The sequence below is a fragment of the Muscardinus avellanarius genome, assembly GCF_963383645.1.
Source record: "Muscardinus avellanarius genome assembly, chromosome: X".
In the NCBI taxonomy this organism is placed as follows: Eukaryota; Metazoa; Chordata; class Mammalia; order Rodentia; family Gliridae; genus Muscardinus; species Muscardinus avellanarius.
The window spans coordinates 105,009,664-105,030,428 of record NC_137792.1 but is presented as its reverse complement, the minus strand read 5'-3'; the positions used below and the strand labels follow the sequence as shown (position 1 = coordinate 105,030,428).

At 40.7% G+C, this 20,765-nt stretch overlaps 1 protein-coding gene across 1 annotated transcript in view; it reads left to right on the top strand.

Annotated features, from left to right (window-relative positions):
- Positions 1-7,048: 7,048 nt before the first annotated feature.
- The window catches only part of LOC308279015 (heat shock factor protein 3-like), a gene marked incomplete at both ends in the record, with an annotated part of 58,967 nt that continues 45,250 nt past the window's right edge, over positions 7,049-20,765 (top strand). Inside the window, one exon of the mRNA XM_080718984.1 lies at positions 7,049-7,150. Coding sequence (XP_080575110.1) covers positions 7,049-7,150 — 102 coding nt within the window. The remainder of the gene's footprint in view (positions 7,151-20,765) is intronic.

Here is a 20,765-nt window from a genome sequence, read left to right as displayed (position 1 = left end):
GCTTCGAACCTGCCTGATCTCCTGTCTCCACCTCCCAAGCGCGGGGCATTCTAATTCTGATCTAAATCCATAGCTCTTTAGGGCGGGGCAAGGTAGCCCACACATGTAATCCCCGCATTTGGGAGGTGGAAACAAGAGGATTGTGCAGGTTCAAAGCCAGCCTCTGGTTTGAGAGACCCTGTTTCCAAATAAAAGTATATAAAATAATAGGTCTGGGAGTGTAGCCCAGAGGTAGAAGGGTTTTCAGGAACCCCAGTACCACCAATAAATAAATAAATAAATCCATAGCCCTTTGTATTTTTATTTTTTATTTTGAAACAAGGTCATTCACTGGCCTTGAAATTAGAATCCTCCTGTCTTTGGCCTCCCAAGTACCAGGATTATGGGTGTATGCCACTACTACTTGCTTAAAAAAAGATTTTTTATAATCATTGTGTTCTTCTTTAAGGAAAAGCCCCATGGCTTTTGTACTTTTGGTTTACCCTTATATTTGAATGTGCCTTGCAGAGTCCATGGCATTAATTGATTGTATGAGTCTGGGATCTCTTGAAGACTTACCCATCCACATCCTCTGGGAATTTTGCTTGTCTTAGAAATGTTAAAGACCCTGGAAGCCCTGCCCTCTATTTTTTTTTTTTTTTTTTTTGCTAATCATCCTTGCCGTCTGGAACACTGCAGGGTTCCTTCCATATCTAAGTTCCTGCCCTCACTCCAAACTCTAGCTTTTTTTTTTCTCTTTTCCTCTTTCTTTTTTTCTGTACCCAGGGACATTCTACCTCTGAGCTACATGCCCAGCTTTACTTTTTATTCTCTATTTTGAAACAGGGTCTCACTGAGTTGAAAATGGCCTGTCTGCAAACAGTGATCCTCATGTATCAGTCTCCCAAATGCTGAGACAGGAGCATGCACCACCACACCCGGCTTCAATCTCTACCTTTCTAATACCAAAGTTATTTTCAAATATATTTTGAAACTATTTCCCAATACTGGCACATTAATATCAAAGTTTTTTTTTCTTTTTGGTGGTACCGGGGATGGAATCCTTCTACCTCTGGGCTACCCTTCCGGACCTATTTTTTATATTTTTTATTTGGAAAAAGGGTCTCTTAAGCCAGGGAAGCTGGCTTCGAACCTGCAGGATCCTCCTCTCTCTGCCTCCCAAACGCAGGGATTATAAGCTGTGCCACATCGACAGGCCAAAGCTATTTTTAAATACATTTGAAGCCCTTTGCCAATACTGGCATATTCGTAATTAGAATAGAATTGGTATTTGTGGCTAGGTAGCCAGAATGAATTGTGTGACGTTAATTTGGATAATTATGGGTGTGTTTTCAGACCATGGTATTGGGATATGTGCTCACTGGGTCAAGTTGAATTGTTCCAGATAAAGCACAGAATTTACCCAGGTATACAGAAAATGTTTTGCCAAAGTTAAAGTTGGTTGTGCCCAGGTGTACTGAGGACATGTTTTACCAAAAGTTGTTAATACCAAATACTTTATGCAAAAGCATATAAAAATAAAGCATTGACTCCAAATGTCAGAGTCACGCCTCCGAAAAAAAAAGTCATTTTAAAAATAAGCTATCTGGTGCCTGGCTCAGCAGTGAGGTTCATATTCAAAGCCCATTAAAGCTGGACTGGTGACAGAGGTCAGTGGTAGAGTATTTGACTAGCATGAGCAAGGTCCTGGGTGGACCCCAGCAAGCCGCACCCCCACTAAAAATGAAAGAAGCAAGAAGTAGAATTTGTAAATAACTTGAAATGAGTAGGCAATTAATGAACAGCCAGGTTCCTTAATTAAGACTTCATGCCACTATAAAGCCATTTCAGATATCTTTGTATTTTGATTTGCTTAGATGATAGTTATTATATTAATGTTATACTCTCTTACAAATTATGATTAGGTCTAATCCTGAGTCAGTAAAAAAATTTTTTTGTATGTGCGTGGTACTGGGGATTAAACTCAGGGGCATTTTACTTCTGAGCTATATCCCCAGTCCTGGGCTTAGTGGTAGAGCACTTTTGTAACTTTGGAGAGGCTCTGGATTCAATTCCCAGAACTTCAAAGAAAAAAGAAACAGTTCAATGTGGGGGAGGAGGGATAGCAAATATAATTAGAGTGGCCATGAGTTGATAATGGTTGAAACTGGGAGAAAGGTACATGGAGATTTAATATGTTATTCTTTGTGTATGCATGTGTGTAGTGCTGGAGATTGAATCCAGGAGCATTCTGCCTCTAAGCTATATCCCCAGACCTTTTATATTTTATTTATTTTTTTAATTTTTTTTGCTGGTCTGGGGATGGAACCCAGGGGCATTTGACCTCCGAGCTACACCCCCTGCCCTATTTTTTATTCTTTATTTTGAAACCGGGTCTCACTGAGTTGCAGAAGGCCTCAATAAGTAGCTGAGGCTGTCCGCGAACCGCGATCCTCCAGGTTTCAGCCTCCCGAATGCTGGGATTACAAGTGTGAGCCATCACGCCCGGCTTTTATTTTTAATTTTGAAACAGAGTCTCACTAAGTTGTTGAGGATGGCCTCAAGCCAGTGAGCCTCCAAACTCAGCCTTTGAAACATTGGGATTACATGCATATGCCACCATATCCTGCTCCAGCTAGAAATATTTTAAAGGCAAAGCCATCAAGACTTTCTAAAGGATTGGAGTGATTATATATATATATATATATATATATATATATATATATATAAAATGAGTCAAATAATAATCTCAACCATGGAGAAGATAGAACTATATGTATGTGTTTGTCCATGTGTGTGTTATTGGAAATTAAACCCAGGGGCATTCTACCTCTGCACTACATCTCCAGCCCTCCTATTTAATTTAATTTAAAAAAATTTTTGAAACAGGGTCTCATTAAGTTGCTGAGAGTCTCACTAAACTGCTGAGGCTGCCCATGATCCTGGGATCCCCTTATTTCAGCCTCCCAAGGACTGGGATTATAAGCATATGCCACCACAACAGGCTGGTAGAACTGTCATTTTTGTGTGTGTGGTACTCGGGATTGAACCCAGGCATTCTAACTTCAAGCTACATCCCCAACCCAATTTTACTTTTATTTTTTGAAATAGTGTCTCACTATGTTTTGGAGGGCCTCACTAAATTGCCAAGGCTGTTCTCGAACCTTCAATCCTCCTGTTTTATCCTCCCAAGTACTGGGATTATGTGCATGCACCACCATGCCTGGATAGAACTGTCATTTTTAAAGACTGTTGGGAGGAACAGATTTGGGGAAAGATCAGGAGTTGGCATTCAAAGTTTGCAATGTATTTTAGACTTCCATTTAGATGCATCTTGATATATGAGTCTGGAGTTCAGAGGAGAGGTCAAGACTAGAGCTATAAATTTGGGATTCATCAAAATAAAGATATTTAAAGCCATGAGACTGGATGAGATCACTAAGGCAATGTAGATGAAAATGAAAAGGGGTCTAAAGGCTAAGAAGAGGAAGAACCAGCAAATGAAACTGAAAAAGAGCCATGTGTGACACAGGAAGCACTAAGCGAAAGCATCCCAACATCAGTTCATTTCATTCTCAGACTCCCTGGAAGGTTGCTGATATTGCTCCTGATTTCAGGCGAAGGTACCATGGTGTGGAAAAGGATGGTATACAAAATCACATAGCTTGCGGATTTCAGAACAAGAATCCAAACCCAGAAGATCTGATCCTAGATCCAACAACTCCGCCTCTGTGTTTATCCTGCCTCTGCATAACAATAGATAGACTATATAAAGGCACAAATAATATGAAAAATAAACCCAAAAATTGTGGAATATGCCCCAAAGGGTGTGTGTGTGTGGTGTACGGAACCTAGTGAGTATTAATGCAGGAACGGAACATTTAGATCACTTTGAAGAAGGCATCAAGTATTAGGACAAGAAAGCTGAAACATTCTTGTAATCCAGTACTTAGGAGGCTGAGACAGAAGGATCACAGGTTCACAGCCAGCCTCAGCTACTTAGTGAGGTCTTCCCCAACACGATGAGACCCTGTTCAAAATAAAGAATAAATAAAGAGGGCTCGGGCTGTAACTCAGAGGTATTTTGTTATAATAACAGACATCAGGAAAATATGAAATAGTAGGCAATGAAAAAATTAAACAAGTAAGTTCACTTTTGTGTGATAATAGGGATTAAACTCAGAGGCAACCTACCACTGAGCCACATCACCAACCCTTTCAGTTTAAAAAACACTATTTTGAGATGGGATCTCATAAAATTGATAAGGCTGGCCTCAAACTTTTGATCCTTCTGCCTTAGCCTCCTGAGTCCCTGGGATTATGGCCATTGAGCTCAGATAGTAAATTTACTATTTAATCCACAAAATAAGTGAAACGGGGGTTTCTTGAGAGGAAACCCAGCGAGTTCTTGTCTACGGTGAGCGAAGAATGACACCCGCAGACCTCAGGAAGGGGAATAAAAGGTTTATTGGAAGCAGCAGGGAATGGGGCAAGGGTGGCTGAACACCCCCAAAGGGGCTGGAACTCTGGGTCCAGCAGCTGCCTTCAGGACAATACTTGCGAGTAGCCCAAGCCGAATTGCCTTCAGGTGCAGGCTGCTTTCTTCCAGAGTCCATGCGATCTGCCAGAAGGGAATAGAGAAAAGTGGCCGAACACCCCAAAGGGGCTGTCGGAACTCCGGGGTCCAGTAGCTGTCTTCAGGTCACTACCCAAGTGTTGCCCGAGCCAAGTGCAGTCAATTACAAACTACTTTCTCCCAGAGTCCATGCTTTCTCCCAGAGTCCATGCGATCTGCCAGAAAAGAGGTGCAGGTCACTCCTAGGGGCCTGGTCAGCCATAATGTCCAGCAGAGGCCTTCAGGTCACTACTCGAGAGTCGCCCGAGCCACGTGCTCTCAGATGCACTCTGCCTTCTCTCAGGGCCAACAAGACCTGAGAGAGAGAGAACAGCTCCCCAAAAGGGGAGGAGGTCCGGAGCGGGAAAGTCCCCCTTTTGCCATCCAGTCAGGCCTTGCCTGACCGCTTGCAAATCCACTTTTGGTTAGGGTGACTTTTGGGATTCCAAGGAGAATTTGCATAGGGTATTTGCAAGTCCTTTGAAGGGTCTCCTTTCATTCGGTAGGAGTGTCTGACTTGCTCTATGCTGGCTCCTGGGTTTGTTGATTAGTAATCAGATGGCTTTTGTGAAGCTCTGGCCTTCTTATCTCTGAGCCTTTGGAGTTTCAGGCATTTGGCGCCCCTCAGGAAACTCAGGAAATTCAGGAAATTAACTTTTTTCTACCAAGGCCTTTTCCCTATCTGCCTATTTCCTTTCTATCTTCTCATAAGCACAGGGCTTCTATTATTTCTCCTTAAAGTTAAATGAATTGAGACTTCAAGTCTCTTCAACCTATAACATTCTATGGATTTGTGCCTACAAATTACTAAAGTTCAAATTAATTGTGAGATAACTCCTGTTATTTTGTTTCTATTATTATTATGACTATAAGAGAGACTGGAAAATTTCAGGATTCAATTCAACTCAGGGATATTTAAAAGCCTTCAGAAATCAGATGCCATTTTAAACATACGGTATTTTATTTTTGTGGCACTGGGGATTGAACCCAAGGTCATATACCTGACCATCTGATCTATACCCTAGGCAATCTTTTTCCTTCCTTCTTTCCTTCTTCCTTCCTTTTTTCTTCCCTCCCTCCCTTCCTTTCTTCCCTTCCCTTTTTCATTGGTATTAGGAATTGAATCAGAAATACATTCCCAGCCCTTTTTATCTTTTATTTCAAAACAGGATTTCTCACTACGTTTCTGAGGATTTTGCTAAATTGCCAAGGTTTGTCTCAAACCTGTAATCCTTTGTCTCAGCCTCCCATTACAAGGATTACAAGCATAGATCACCATGCCTAGCCTTATTTTTTATTTTGCAATGTGGTCTGGTAAATTGCCTCATCCTGCTGGCCTCAAACCTGTAATCCTCCTGTCTCAGCCTCCCAAATACTTGAATTGCAGACTTGTGCCACCACGCCTGCCTGCCCCTCTCCCCTACCCAATATTTTCTAGTGAAAAGTGAAACATAGAAAGAAAAACACTGGACTTTCTTACTCAAGTTTCTCTCCTTGAACTCCTTCTTCCTAATCTTAACACCAGGAGTAGGGGAAGGCCTATTTCCTAATATCCCAGGAGTCTTCCTTTCCGCCAAAAACATATGCCAAAAGAATCCTTAAATCTCTTCAGAGAAAAGGTCAGAATCACGCACGGCAAGCATTGCCTTGAAACACCATTAAGTACACTAGGAGGCTACGTGCAAATTTACACTAATGCAGTGCCAAGCTAGTGCCATGCAATGCCTTGCCCCTTGCATGCTTATGCCTTGCAGTGCAGCTCCTATACGGTCGTGTCACGCAATACTATTTCGTGTGTGTGTGTGTGTGTGTGTGTGTGTGTGTGTGTGTGTGTTTCTAGGATGGATCCCAGGGGCCTTCTGCCTCAGAGCTACACTCCCAGACCTATTTTATATTTTATTTGGAAACAGCGTCTCACTAATTAGCTGAGGCTGGCTTCGAACCTGTGCGATCCTCCTGTCTCAGCCTCTTAAGTGCGGGGATTACAAGCGTGCGCCACCACGCACAGCACCTAATACCATTTCTTGCATTGTCTCATATTCGAGTCGCTAACTACTTCTAGGGAGAATGAGGGCGTTCGAAGATCTATAATAATTCTTCGTACTGCTCCGCGGAGCGCCATGGAAGCATCAGGAAATAAGTATCCAACCTTGTGCACAATACACAGATTTCCTGTTGGCTATTAATTCCTGCCCCTTTAAAGATTTCCCTCAACTCAATTTCCCTAACAATCGCGCATTGTTAGGGCTTGAAAAAGAGATAGGTAAACCAACCAATAAGATCCCCTCTTGGGGCACATAAGCCCCGCCCCCAGAATGTGGGCGATCCCTAGCTTTCTGTCAGTGGAAGGGGCGCTCTTTACCCGGTTTGCCTCGGGTGGAGTGGCATTTCTGGTCACTGCAAAGGCCCGGGTTGTCCCCGCTGTTCCCGCCAGTAGTTCTGGCTCTCAGAACCATGGACGACGGAGCTTGCAATAGCTCGGTTCCCAGTTTTCTCATCAAGCTTTGGACGTTAGTAGACGACTCTGTCTTGGATGAGGTGATTCGCTGGAGTGAGGTAAAAGCTTATGGAGAGAGAACAATTGGGTGTTTGTAGAGCGATGTGACAGAAAGGGACTTTTCAAGATGTGGCCAGATTTCGGGCAGGATCGAGGATCAAGAGACAGGAGCCTTCCCCTGCCACACGCTACTTTGGCGCGCAAATTCGCTCTCCTCACTAGACAAGCCTCATTTCCTCAGGCTTTTTTTATGCCAGGCGGGCGCGGTAGCGCGTGCGTCTAGAATGTACCTGTAGCACTTGGAAGGCTGAGGCAGGAAGGTCACAGCTTTGAGCCCAATCTCAGCAATTTAGCGAGAGCCTCAGAAACTTGGTGAAATGCTTTTTCAGAATAAAAATAAAAAGGGGCCAGGCGTGGTGGTGCACACTTGTAATCCCCGCGCTTGGGAGGCGGAGACAGGAGGATCGCGCAGGTTCGAAGCCAGCCGCGCTGGCTTAGGAGACCCTGTTTCCAAACAAAAAAACAAAATAGGTCTGGGAGTGTAGCCCGGAGATAGACGGGTTTCCAGGAACCCCAGTACCACCAAAAAGAAAGAAAAAAAAAAGAATAAAAATTAAAAGGGCTGAGGTAAAATAAAAAAAAAATAAACCAGAGGTAGAACGCCATTGTGTTCAATCCCCAGTAGCAAAGAGAAAAAAAAAAAAGCTAAGATAATAAAAAGCTGGCGTGGTGTCACATGCCTGTAATACCAGGATTTGGGAGGCTGAGAAAGAAGGATCAGGATCCTAAGTTCGAGGACAGCCTCAGCAAATAGTGAGGCACTGAGTAAATGTAGCAGATCCTGTTTACAAACAAACAAAAGAGGGCTGGGGGTGAAACTCGGAGCTAGAATGCCCCTTTGTTCAATCCCCAGTACCACTAGTAGTAGTAGTAGTAGTAGTAGTAGTAGTAATAATAATAATAATAATAATAATAGTAATAACTAACTTCTCTTTCCTCTTCAGAATCTCCAAATATGTGACAAATTAGTAAAATACTCCTCACCCATGATAGGGGCACTTCAACAGGAAAGTGCCTTGACACTCATTAGTGACCAACACGCCCACCTCCTTATTTATTTGCAGTTCTGGGGATGGAAACTAGGTTTGTCATGCTCAACAAGTAGGCTACCACTGAGCTGCACCCCTAATCCTTCCTTCCTTCCTTCCCCCAATCCTTCCTTCCTTCCTTCCTTCTTTCTTTCCTTCCTTCCTTCTTTTCTTTTTTTTTTTTTTTTTTTTTTTTTTTGCAGGTCTGGGGATGGAACCCAGGGGCATTCGACCCCTGAGCTACACCCCCTGCCCTATTTTTTTATTCTTTATTTTGAAACCGGGTCTCACTGAGTTGCAGGGGGGGTTCACTAAGTAGCTGAGGCTGTCCTCGAACCGTGATCCTCAGGTCTTAGCCTCCCAAATGCTGGGATTACAAGCGTGCGCCACTACACACAGCTCTCATTCTTTTTTTCTTTTGGCAGTACTGAGGATTGAACCTAGCTATACCCTCCCTCAATGCTTTTTGGTTTTATTTTGAGAGATGTTCTCCCTAAATTGTGGAGGATAGCCTCAGCCTCAGGGGTCACTGAGATTGCAGGCATATGCCACCACACAGCTTTGCACCCACAGCCCTTAGTATTTATTTTTATGTATTTATTTATTTTGTGGTACTGGGGGTGGAACCCATGGGCTTTTCTACCTAGGGGCTATACTCCCAGACCTATTTTTTTATACTTTATTTGGAAACAGGGTTTTACTAAGTAGCTGAGGCTGGCTTCCAACCTGTGTGATCTTCCTGTCTCTGCCTCCCAAGCACTGGGATTACAAGCATGCACCACCACACCTGGCTCTTACTTTTTATTTTGATATAGAGTCTTGCTAAATCGCTGAGGCCGGCCTCGAACTTGCAATCCTCCTGCTTCAGTCTCCCGAGTATCTGAAGTTGCAGGCATATGCTATTGCTCCTGCCTGCCTTCCAAGTATGCCCAAACTGAGCATCTTGGATGTTTTTAACAAAACTAGCTTTTCTCACAGATTCTGAGACAATTTACATGTGGACCTCATTCCACACAGCTTCTCCCAGCCTGGTGAGCTGGGTTATTGGTTATATGGGTTGCACATTCCTATTGGGCATTCTTAGCTGCTAGGAATGTTGATATATGTTAATGTCTAATCACCTGGATTGAAGGGATGACTTGGTACTTTGTAGGCTCTGTTACAGGAAGTTTTTGACAATCCTCCAATAATGGCTGCCCTGGCAAAATATCCATGTAAATTGAAGTACATGGATATTGTGTGTGTGTGTGTGTGTGTGTGTGTGTGTGTGTGTGTGTTACTGGGGACTGAACCCAGGATACTTTACCTCTGAGCTACACTGTCAGCCCTGTTTTATTTTTTATTTGGAAACAAGTTCTTGTTAAATTGTTTATATTTATTAAAGAACGATTGAGATAAGTATGAAAGCAATAAATGATTAGCTCTAGTTTCACAAGAGATTTGCATACTGGAGGATTTCAAGTTCGTGGTCACACTTGGCAACTTAGTGAAACTCTATATTAAATAAATAAGTGGCGCATGCTTGTAATCCCAGTGCTTGGGAGGCTGAGACAGGAGGATAGCACAGGTTCGAAGCCAGCCTCAGCTACTGAGTGAGGCTCTCAGCAACTTAGTGAGACCCTGTTTCCAAATAAAGTATAAAATAGGTCTGGGAGTATAGCCCAGAGGTAGAAAAGCCCCTGGGTTTTACCCCCAGTACCACTAAATAAATTAATTAATTAATTAATAGGCTAATGGTGTAGCCCTGTGCAATCCCAGTACCACAAAAACCTCTACCATGTAGATTCCATAACTTTTCATTCTATTTACTTTATAACATAACTATCTATCATTAGCCCATCTTATATTTTGTTCATTTCAAAGATGCAGACCTCAGCATACTCCACTTTTAAATACTTGAGCATGCACACGATCAACTCGGAGTTTGATATTTTAGTGGTTTTTTTTTTTTTGTGTGTGTGTGTGTGTATATCACTGAGGATTGATTGAACTAAGGGGGCATTCTACCTCCAATCTACACTCCCAACCCCTGTTTTATTTTAAAACAGTATCTCTCTAAGTTCCTGTGGCTGGCCTAAATAAAACCGGTGATACTCCAGTCTCAGCTTCCCATGTACTGGGATTGCAGGTGTGAGCTACTGACCATCTCTTTAGGGACTTTTTGAAAAAGAATTAGGTAAAATTTACATTTGAAGAAGTCAACAAGTTTTAAATGCTCCATTCAGTGAAGTGTTTTGTTTTGTTTTTGTACTGGGGATTAAACCCAGGGATTTCTCCTCTGAGCTATACCCCAGCTCACTTTTATTTTTTTCTTAATTGAAACAGTCTTGATAAATTGCTGAGGCTGGCTTGGAACCTACAATACTCCTGTCTCAGCCTCCCACGTACTGAGATTATAGGTGTGCCCCACCATGCCTGGCTTCTATTCAACGCTTTTGATAAATGCATACACCTGCAGCATAAATTCCATTAAAATATAGGCTATTAGCATGTCTTAGAAACAATTCTTTATTCTCTTTTTTAGTCAAAACTGTTTCTTCTGCCAGGCATGGTGCCACCTGTTTGTAATCCTGGAATTTGGGAGGCTGAGACAGGAAGATTGCAGGCTCATGGCCAGCTTCAGCTACTTAGTAAGGTCCTCTGTAACTTAGTGAGACCCTGTTCCCTGTTTCAAAATAAAGAAGAAAAATTAGGTCTGAGAGTATAGCTTGGACGTAGAATGGCCCTGGGTTCAATCCTTGGTACCTCAAAAAATAAAAATAAAAAATAAAAAAGTGTTTCTCCGAACAAAAGCCCCCACTGTTTCCCCCCACATAGGCACACATACATGCCTTTTCACAACAAAGTCCACTAAAATTTTATGCCTATTTACTCATGGTAAACAGAAATTACTCTTAGGCTTTGCATGATTTTTGCCTTATAGAACATGTAATGTGCCGGGCATGGTGGCACACACTTGTAATCCCCGCGCTTGGGAGGTGGAGACAGGAGGATCGCACAGGTTTGAAGCCAGCCTCGCTGGCTTAAGAGACCCTGTTTCCAAATAAAAATAAAAAATAGGTCTGGGAGTGTAGCCCGGAGGTAGAAGGGCTTCCAGGAATCCCAGTACCACCCCCCAAACAAAGAACATGTAATGTGCAAATTGAAACAGTCATTCTCTATAGACATGGGTGCTCTAGATGGAGGGTCTCATGAGAGCCATATATACTCATCTCCCAACTCTGTAGTCAGTGACATCACATTCACTGAGTGAAATCAGCCTTGCTGGACAGGACAAATGTATTTGGAATTCACCAAATACCACAAATCACCTTTCATATTCCCAGGCTAATGCTAAACACTTAGGAGCACAACACTATTTTACAAGCCATTTTGTAGCAAAACGAGTGGTTTCTTCAGCAAAATCACTATTTTATGTCTTGTTTTATTGTGGGTGTTCTTTTTGTTTGTTATTTTTGGCTACTGGGAATTGAACCCAGGGGCCTCCTACCTCTGAGCTATATATCCTACCCATTTGCTTTTTGTTTTGAAAGTCTTGCTAAGTTGCCCAGGCTTGTTTTGAATCTGCTATCCTCATGTATCAGCTGTCCTCTAGAATACTGGAATTAGAGGCACATGGCTTCATTTTCCTTTTTGTGGTGCTGGGAATTGAACTCAGTGTCTCACACATGCCACTGAGCTCTACCACTGAGCTACACCCCCAGCCCAACAGATGTTTCTTGAGCACCATGTTATGTTTTGGGCACTGATCTTATGTTCTCTTGCTGGCTGTAAAGCTACATAATAATTCAGTTTTACATTCCTAAAGGGAACTCAGTGGAAAAATGTCAAAGTTACAATGGGATACATCCTAGAATATACCTCATGTATGGGATTTTAAATCAATACTGCTTTCTTCCCTTCCTAATTTCTATTTATAGCTTACTCTTCTTGGGCATTTACTTTGTACCAGATCTGTCCTAAGCACATAAAATTAGCTAACTTAATACTCACAAACATAGTAACTATTAACTCTTTTATGAATGAGGAAGTTGACACACAGACCAGCTTCTGGATTTGGTAAATAAAGGTCATACAATAGCTAGCAAATAACAAAATGGGTACAAACCCAGATGGTCAGGCTCAGAATAGATGTTTTTAACCACTGTGTTATCAACAAATTGCAAGTCAGGTTGCCTGGATATAACATTAAACCCATTAAAGGTGCAAAAAAGAAAATGTACACTTTTTGATGATAATAACTAAAGCCTGTGAGGCTGTGTTAAAACAGATATATATTATTGACAGCCTATTAAGTTAGTAGGTCAACTCTTTTTAAAAACTCTGTAAATTGGTAGTGGTGACACATGCCTGCAATCCCCAGTACTTGGGAGACTGAAACAGGAGAATCACAGATTCAGACCAACCTCAGCAACTTGAGCAAGTTTCTCAGCAACCTAGCAACATTCTGTTTCAAAACATAAAAGGGGCTGAGGATGTAGCTCAGAGGAAGAATGCCTCTAGGTTCAATCCCAGGTACCAAAAAAAAAGGAATAAAAAGAAAAAAACAGAAAAGAACCCCCCAAATAACCTCTAAAACTCTGATAGTATGCAATGAATGAGTAGAGTCAGAAATTAAATGCCAGGACTTTGACTTTAGTATCTAGGGGTGCTTTTGTGGTGCTAGGTATCAAATTCAAGATGTCATACATGCTAGGTAAGTATTATACCACTAAGCTACATTTCTAGCCCAACTAGTGTCTGGGGTGTGTGTGTGTGTGTGTGTGTGTGTGTGTGTGTGTGTGTGTTTTGTACATGGCAGTGAACCCTGATACACTTCTGGCCCATTTTTATATTGAAACAGGGTCTGGCAAGTTGCTTAGGACCTTGCTAGGTTGCTGAAGTTGGTCTTAAACCTACAACTTCTTATCTCAGCCTCCCACATACTGGGATTACAGGCATGTGCCACCACACCCAGTTTAGTGTCTGGTTTTTCTTTTGTGTGTGTGTGTGTGTGTGTGTGTGTGTGTGGTAATGGGGATGGAACCCAGGGGCATTCTATCTCCAAGCCATACCCCAGCCTTATTTTTTATTCTTTATTTGGAAACAGGGTCTCACTGAGTTGCAAAAGACCTCAGTAAGTAAAAGCTGAGGCTGTCCACGAACTGCAATTTTCTGTCTCAGCCTCCCAAATTCTGGGATTACAAGCATGTGCCACCATGCCCAGCAGTGTCTATGTTTTCATTACTACTCTATAACACTAGTATTTATTGATTCATATTGTAGATACTTTGCTAATTTTGATCATTCAACAAATATTTATTGAATTCCTATTATGTACCAGACAGTGTTTTAAGTGGTTGAATTATAGTGGTGGATAAGAGAGACTGAATCGCTGTCTTCACAAAAATTGTATTCCAGGACATTTAGACAATAAAATAGTACCAAATAGTGATTCATTCTCTCTCTCTTTCTCTATCTTTTTCTTTCGTACTGGGGATTGAACATTTGATTTCTATGCTAAGGTATATATGTGTATATGTGTATACATATGCTAGTGTATATACATATGTGTGTGTGTGTTGTGGCACTAGGGATTGAATTCAAAGGCATTCTACCCTGAGCTACACCCCAGCCCTACTTTTTATTTTAATTTTGAAACGGGGTCTTATTATTGGCTGAGGCTGTCCTCAAACCTGTGATCCTCCTGTCTCAGCTCCCCAAGTACAGATTTCCAAAGAGTGGTAATTTCTATCAAGAAGAATAAAGCATGGTATGAGGATAAAGAGCGACGGAAAATACTGTTTTATATAGGATGTTCTCTTTGAAAAGGTGAAATTTAATAAAAAAAACTGGAATAAAATGATAGAATACATATATAGCTGTCTATAGGAAGGGTTTTTTGTGGTACTGGGGGTGGAACCCAGGGTCTTTCTACCTCCGAGCTACACCTCCAATTCTATTTTATAATTTATTTGGAAACAGGGTCTAACTAAGTAGCTGAGGCTAGCTTCAAGCCTGTGTGATCCTCCTGTCTCAGCCTCTCAAGTGCTGAGATTATAAGCGTGCACCACCACGCCCGACTTACAGGAAGGGTATTATAAACAGAAAGTGGCATGGTGAAATAAAAGTCATAAAACAATTGCGTTTGAATCATTTAAGGATAGTAAGGAGGCCAGTGTAACAGAAAGAATAGGAAAGAGGGTAAGAATGGAAGCTGGTTATTCACTTCCTTTTCATTTTTATTATTATTTAATCATTGCCCATTTTCCTTTATCAGATTTATAAGTATCTTGAGGAACAAACCCTTAAATTTTCCCTGTGTATTTATATATACTTATTTATTGGTACTGGGGATGGAACCCAAGGGCATTCTACTTCTGAGCCACACCCCCAGCCCTCTTTTTTATTCTTTATTTGATACAGGGTCTCACTAAGCTGCAGAGGGCTCCACTATGTAGGTGAGGCTGGCTATGAAACTGTAACCCACCTGTCTCAGCCTCCTAAGTACTGGGATTACAAGTGTGCTTTGCCACTGCCTACTTCACCCCAGTCTTTTTTTTCCCTTTATATTTTGAAACAGAATATTGCTAAATTAATTGCTCAGGATCTTTCTAAATTGTTGAGGCTGGCCCCAAACTTGAAGTCCTCCCATCTCAGCCTCCTAAATTCTGGGGTTACAGGCAGGTGCCACCACACGTGACTTCCCATATGTTTATGCGCATAAATTCTGGCTGATTTCTGTTTTTTATTTTTAAAAAATGGAAACTAGGGTGGGAATTGGGGAAGGACTAAATAGGGGATGCGTGCATGTATGCCTCTACCATCTTGTACTCCATTAATATGTATGACTATGCCGGGCGTGGTGGCGCACGCTTGTAATCCCCACGCTTGGGAGGCGGAGACAGGAGGATGGCGCAGGTTCGAAGCCAGCTGTGCTGCCTTAAGAGATCCTGTTTCAAAAATATAAAATAGGTCTGGGAGTGTAGCCTGGAGGTAGAAGGGCTTCCAGGAACCCCAGTACCACCAAAAAAAATATGTATGACTACAGTGCACCAATAAAAATTTTTTAAAATTAAAAAATAGCTGGGCGTGGTGGCACACACCACCAAAAAAAATGTATGACTACAATGCACCAATAAAATTTTTTTTAAATTAAAAAGGTATCTGGGCGTGGTGGCGCACGCTTTTAATCCCCGCGCTTGGGAGGCAGAGACAGGAGGATCGCGCAGGTTTGAAGTCAGTCTTGCTGGCTTAAGAGACCCTGTTTCCAAATAAAAATAATATAAAATAGTTCTGGAGTGTAGCCTGGAGGTAGAAGGTTTCCAGGAACCCCAGTACCACCAAATAAATAAGTAAATAAAAAATTAAAAAATTAAAATAAAAATTGATTTCCAGTTATTCTCATCACCTTTGAAGAATTTGTTTAATATATTTATATTGAGATTTTGTTATGTTAATGAAACTTTGCTTCAATCTTTTTTCTTTTCTCTCTGTGTGTGTGTGTGTGTGTGTGTGTGTGTGTGTGTGTGTGTGTGTGTTTTACTGGGGATTGAACCCAGGGGCATTCTGCCTCTGCGCTATACCCCTAATTTTTAAAATTTATTTTTGTTTTCTTTTGTTTTGCTAGGTTGCTGAAAGCCTTGCTGTATTGCTCTTGCTGAGGCTGTCCTTGAACCTGAAATCTTTGTCTCATCCTCTCATGTACTAGGATTACAGATGTGTGCCACCACTTCTGGTTTTCAGTCTTCTTTTGATGGTCAACATGATAGTTCAAAAATTAGTTCAAAAAGCATGCTAGTTCAAAAAGCAATCAGTTGTCAGAAGATCTAGATTGGTCACTAATTCAGTCATGTGACACTAGGAAGTTAGAGCTTAGTCTAAACCTCAGTTTCCCCGTATGTAAAATAAGGTCATGGACTTGATGATCTCTTTGATTCCTTCTATTTTATCATTATATGATTTATGTTTATCTGCTTGAAGTTTCTCACATCTTGAATCCTCACATTATTGTGTTCAGTCTTATTTTCTAGGTTTCCCTACATGTGTTTTATGTTCCAACGAAATTATATTGCCTTGTTGAAATCCTATTTAGCTTTCAAAATAATTTAAAGCTCACCACCTCAGTAAAAAATCTGATTTCCAAGTTATATATTGGATTTCTTTTTTAAAAAAAATTTATATGCATTCTCTGTACCTCATTGATATTACTCATTTATATAGTATGATTATTTATTGTTGTTTTTATGCCCTTTATTTTAAAGGCTTGTTGGGGGCAGAAATTAACTTTCAAACCCCTTTTAACTCATAATATACATACCCCTATTTTTGGAATTTAAACTAAGAAGTTGAAAAGTACAATAAAATACTAATTAAGTCAATTTGAATTTATTTGCGTTTATCTACATAGATTAAACCTAGGCCTATTGTCAAGTGAGTTTAAGAAGAAGTCTTCTTTATATATCATTTATGCTTTCAGTTATTTTCTTCTTTTGGGGTTTGGCTATATGGGGGAAGAGATACTTATTTCGGCTAGTGGATATCAACTTCCTCTATTATTATTATTGTGAAACGGACATTGAGCCCAGACCTTGCCCCATGAAAAATAGTAAGTTATTTTCATTTTAATGTATACTATGTAGCCTCTGTGTCCAAGTCACTGAAACTAGATATGTATAGTTGTGTTGCTTCTATTGAAATGGGAGAGGACCTAGAACATTTTTAAAGCTGTCTGGTGTTAGTGGGGTGGGGTGGGAGAGAGTGCCACCTAGTGCCTCTCTGAGTTAAGAGCTGTTGCTTCTGACCCGGGGATTTCCTAGTAACCAAGTTAGTATGTAGTTAAAAACTGTTGATCATTGACTATGGTTATCCAGACTCTCATCATCTTAAGAATGTTGCTCCTTCACAATGTGCTAAGTGAAATAACCAAGACACATGAAGAAAATAACATATGTTTATAGTAATTTCTGAAAGTATCACGTTTTCTCCCATATGTAGAATCTATTAGGGATTTGTATATCTGCTTACATTTCTGATATACTTTTTTCCCCAACCTAGCTCAGAACCAGTTGGAAACCAGCTTTTCTTTTGCAAATTTATCAGTAGTATCTTGGCTCTTAGTGGGCCTGAAATGAGAAGATATACTTTATAAAAGATTATCTAAGATAATAAGGCATTTATATATTTTTCTTTATATTTTTGTAGTACTGGGTGGGAATTGTACCCAGGGGTACTCTATCACTGAACTACACACTCAGTCTTTTTTATTTTTTTACTTTAGACTATTGCCCGATCTGGTGTTAAACTTGTGATCCTCATGTCTTAGCCTCCCAAGTACTGGGATTAAAGGTGTGCACTACCACACCTGGATAGTGAGGCATTTTCATATTATTTTGGTGGAACAGAGATATAATAGTACAGGTAACAACTTTATGAGGTAGTCGAGTTATGAAAATTATGTGTGTGCGCATGCACATGCACACGTGTGCATGTACAAAGGTATCTGTAAAATCAAGTCATATACATACATACATATATATATACATATATATGTGTGTGTATATATATATATATATATATATATATATAATTGTTGGTACTGGGGATTGAATTTAGGGCATTCTATTTCTGAGTTACACCCTGGCCCTATTTTTTATTCTTTATTTCGAAACAGGGTCTCACTGAGTTGCAGAGGACCTCACTAAGTAGCTGAGGTTATCTGCAAACAGCGATTCTCCTGTCTCAGCCTCCCAAGTACCAGGATTGCAAGCGTGTGCCTCCACACCCAGGTGAAGTCATATTTTTAAGTTTGAAAATTCTAAATATAGCTCATGTTTATTATAGAAAGTTTGCTAAGTGGAGACTAAGTGAATATACCAAAATATTAAACGGTGGTTATTTCAGAGAGGTGATACATGTATTTTCTTTATACATCTCATACTTCTGTATAGGAACGAGGCTTGCAGAACAGCATATTTAGCATTGTCCTACTTCAGTCAACTTAAGTAAAATCTAATTTGTGTATGTGTGTGTATATGTGTATATATTTATAAACATAAGCACATCCTTCCAGAGAGAGCAAGAAAGATCAATGTATATGAACTTGGGAGTGTGTATAAGAAATTGAGATTCAGTGTGTAAGAACCTGGAAGTTCTTTTGTGTGTGGAAAGGGTACTGGGGACTGAACCCAGGAATGGTCCCCAGCCCTTTGCTATTTTTCTCTTCTTTCATTTTTTGTTTTTAAATTTGAGTTAGTATCTCATTAAACTACTCAGGCTGGCTTTGGATTTGTAACCCACACCCTTGTCTCAGCCTTCTGACTCCAATTTATCTCCAACTCCAATTTATCTTTTTGATAGATTCCCTTTTTCCAGTATTCACTGTTTAAAGTAAAAGGTGGACCAAAATACACAATGTGATTAAATTAGAACATACACCATCATCTTTTGCTTTCAACTTTATTTTGTGGTCCTGGGGATTGAACCCAGGGGCACTCTACCACTGAGGTACACTCCCATACTTTTAATTTTTTTTTAAATTTGGAGCAGAGTCTCACTAGCTGAGGGTCTCGCTTATTTGCTGAGGCTAGCCTTGAACCTGTAGTCCTCCTGTATCAGCCTGCCAAGTATAGGGGTTATATGGGATTATAGGTGTAGGTCATCTTGCTTAGCTTTGCTTTCACTTTTTTTGTGGGTTTGGGGATGGAACCCAGGGGCATTTGACCTCCGAAATACACCCCCTGCCCTATTTTTTATTATTTATTTTGAAACAAGGTCTCAATAAGTAGCTGAGGCAGTCCGCAAACCGCGATCCTCCAGTCTCAGCCTCCCGAATGCTGGGATTACAAGCGTGCGCCACCACGCCCGGCTTGCTTTTACTTTTATCACACATTATTATCAAACCTCTAATTATTCAGATACGATGTGTCCATTTTACAGCTATTTTTTCTAGAATTTAACTTTCTGAACACTTTCTTTTGTACTGGGGATTGAACCCAGAGGCCTTCTACCTCTTAGCTTTACCACTAGTCCTTTTTATTTTTCTTTTGAAACAGGTGGTGGGGGTCTTGCTAAGTTGCCGAGGCCGGCTTCAAACCTGCACTTTTCCTGTATCAGCCTCGCAAGTACCAGGATTACCAGTGTGCCGCGTGGCCTGGATCTGACTACTTTTAATTAAGTCGCCATTTGTTTGTATCTACACAGAGGGTGGATAGAGGAAAGAAACAGACTAATCTGATATTATGCATTTCCCCTGTTATTCTGGTATTATCTCCAGAGTCCAGTCAATTCTGAGAAAAGCTTGAGCTGAGGAAGATTTGGGGGATTCTCTTCCAAGAATAACTTGCTATGGTTTATAAATATCACCAAGAGTTTCTGAGAGGCAATGCCAGTTAAGGACATTTCATTCCCTCCAAAATATTATATATTCAATAATATTGGTTCAGGAAGTCTGAGAACAAACTAGGCTAGAATTAATTAAACATTTTTCATTTCTTTCTTGGTACCTTTTGGAATTAAGATGACTGACGGGGAAATGACATATAAACCGATTTTTCTAAATCTTACACCAAATGAAAAGTAAAATTTGATCAACATAACATTGAAGTCAATTCATTTGTTTTAATTTCATTAAACATATTAAATTTATAATTTAGGCGAATGAGTGATATTGTGTGTTTTCTGTGGGATCCGCATATGAGTAAAACATAAATCCATACTGTATGTATATTATAACTTCCCCTACTTTCAAAATAACTTTTAGCCGGGCGTGGTGGAGCACGCTTTTAATCCCAGTACTTGGGAGGCTGAGAATGGAGGATCTGGGTTCTCAGCCAGCCTCAGCTGCTTAGTGAGGCCCTCTGCAACTTAGTGAGACCCTGTTTTAAAATAAGAATAAAAAATCGGGCTGGGAGTATAGCTTAGAGGTAGAATGTCCCTGGGTTCAATCCTCAGCACACCACACACACACACACACACACACACACACACACACACGTAACTTTTAGCCAGGTATGGTAGTACATGCTTGTAATCCAATACTTGAGAGGCTGATACAGGAGGATTGCAAGTTCAAGGCCAGCCTCTGCAATTTAGCGAGATCCTGTTATAAAAACTAAAACCAAAAAAAAGCTCTATGGTAGAGTGCCCCTGGATTCAATCCCCCAATACCACAAAAATAAAATAAAATATTTTTTTATCAGATGGGCAGAGTAGCAGAGGCCAATAATAACCACAGTACATGAGAGGATGCAACAGCGGGATCAGATGTTCAAGGCCAATGTCTGTAACTTAGCAAGACTTTCTTTCTTTCTTTCTTTCTTTCTTTCTTTCTTTCTTTCTTTTTTCGGTGGTACAAGGGATGGAACCATTCTACATCCGGGGTACACTCCCAGACTTATTTTATATTTTATTTGGAAACAGGGGTCTCTTAAAGCCAGCAAATAAATGTGTTGCGTACTGGAAAGTGGAAAGGGAAAGTGAATGGGGTGGGAACTGGGGGAGGGCTAAAAAACTACTGTGTACTCACATTTGTACCCTTTTAAAAAGCTGCTTTCGCCAGGTGTGGTGGCACACATTTGTAATCCCAGCATTTGGGAGGCTGAGACTG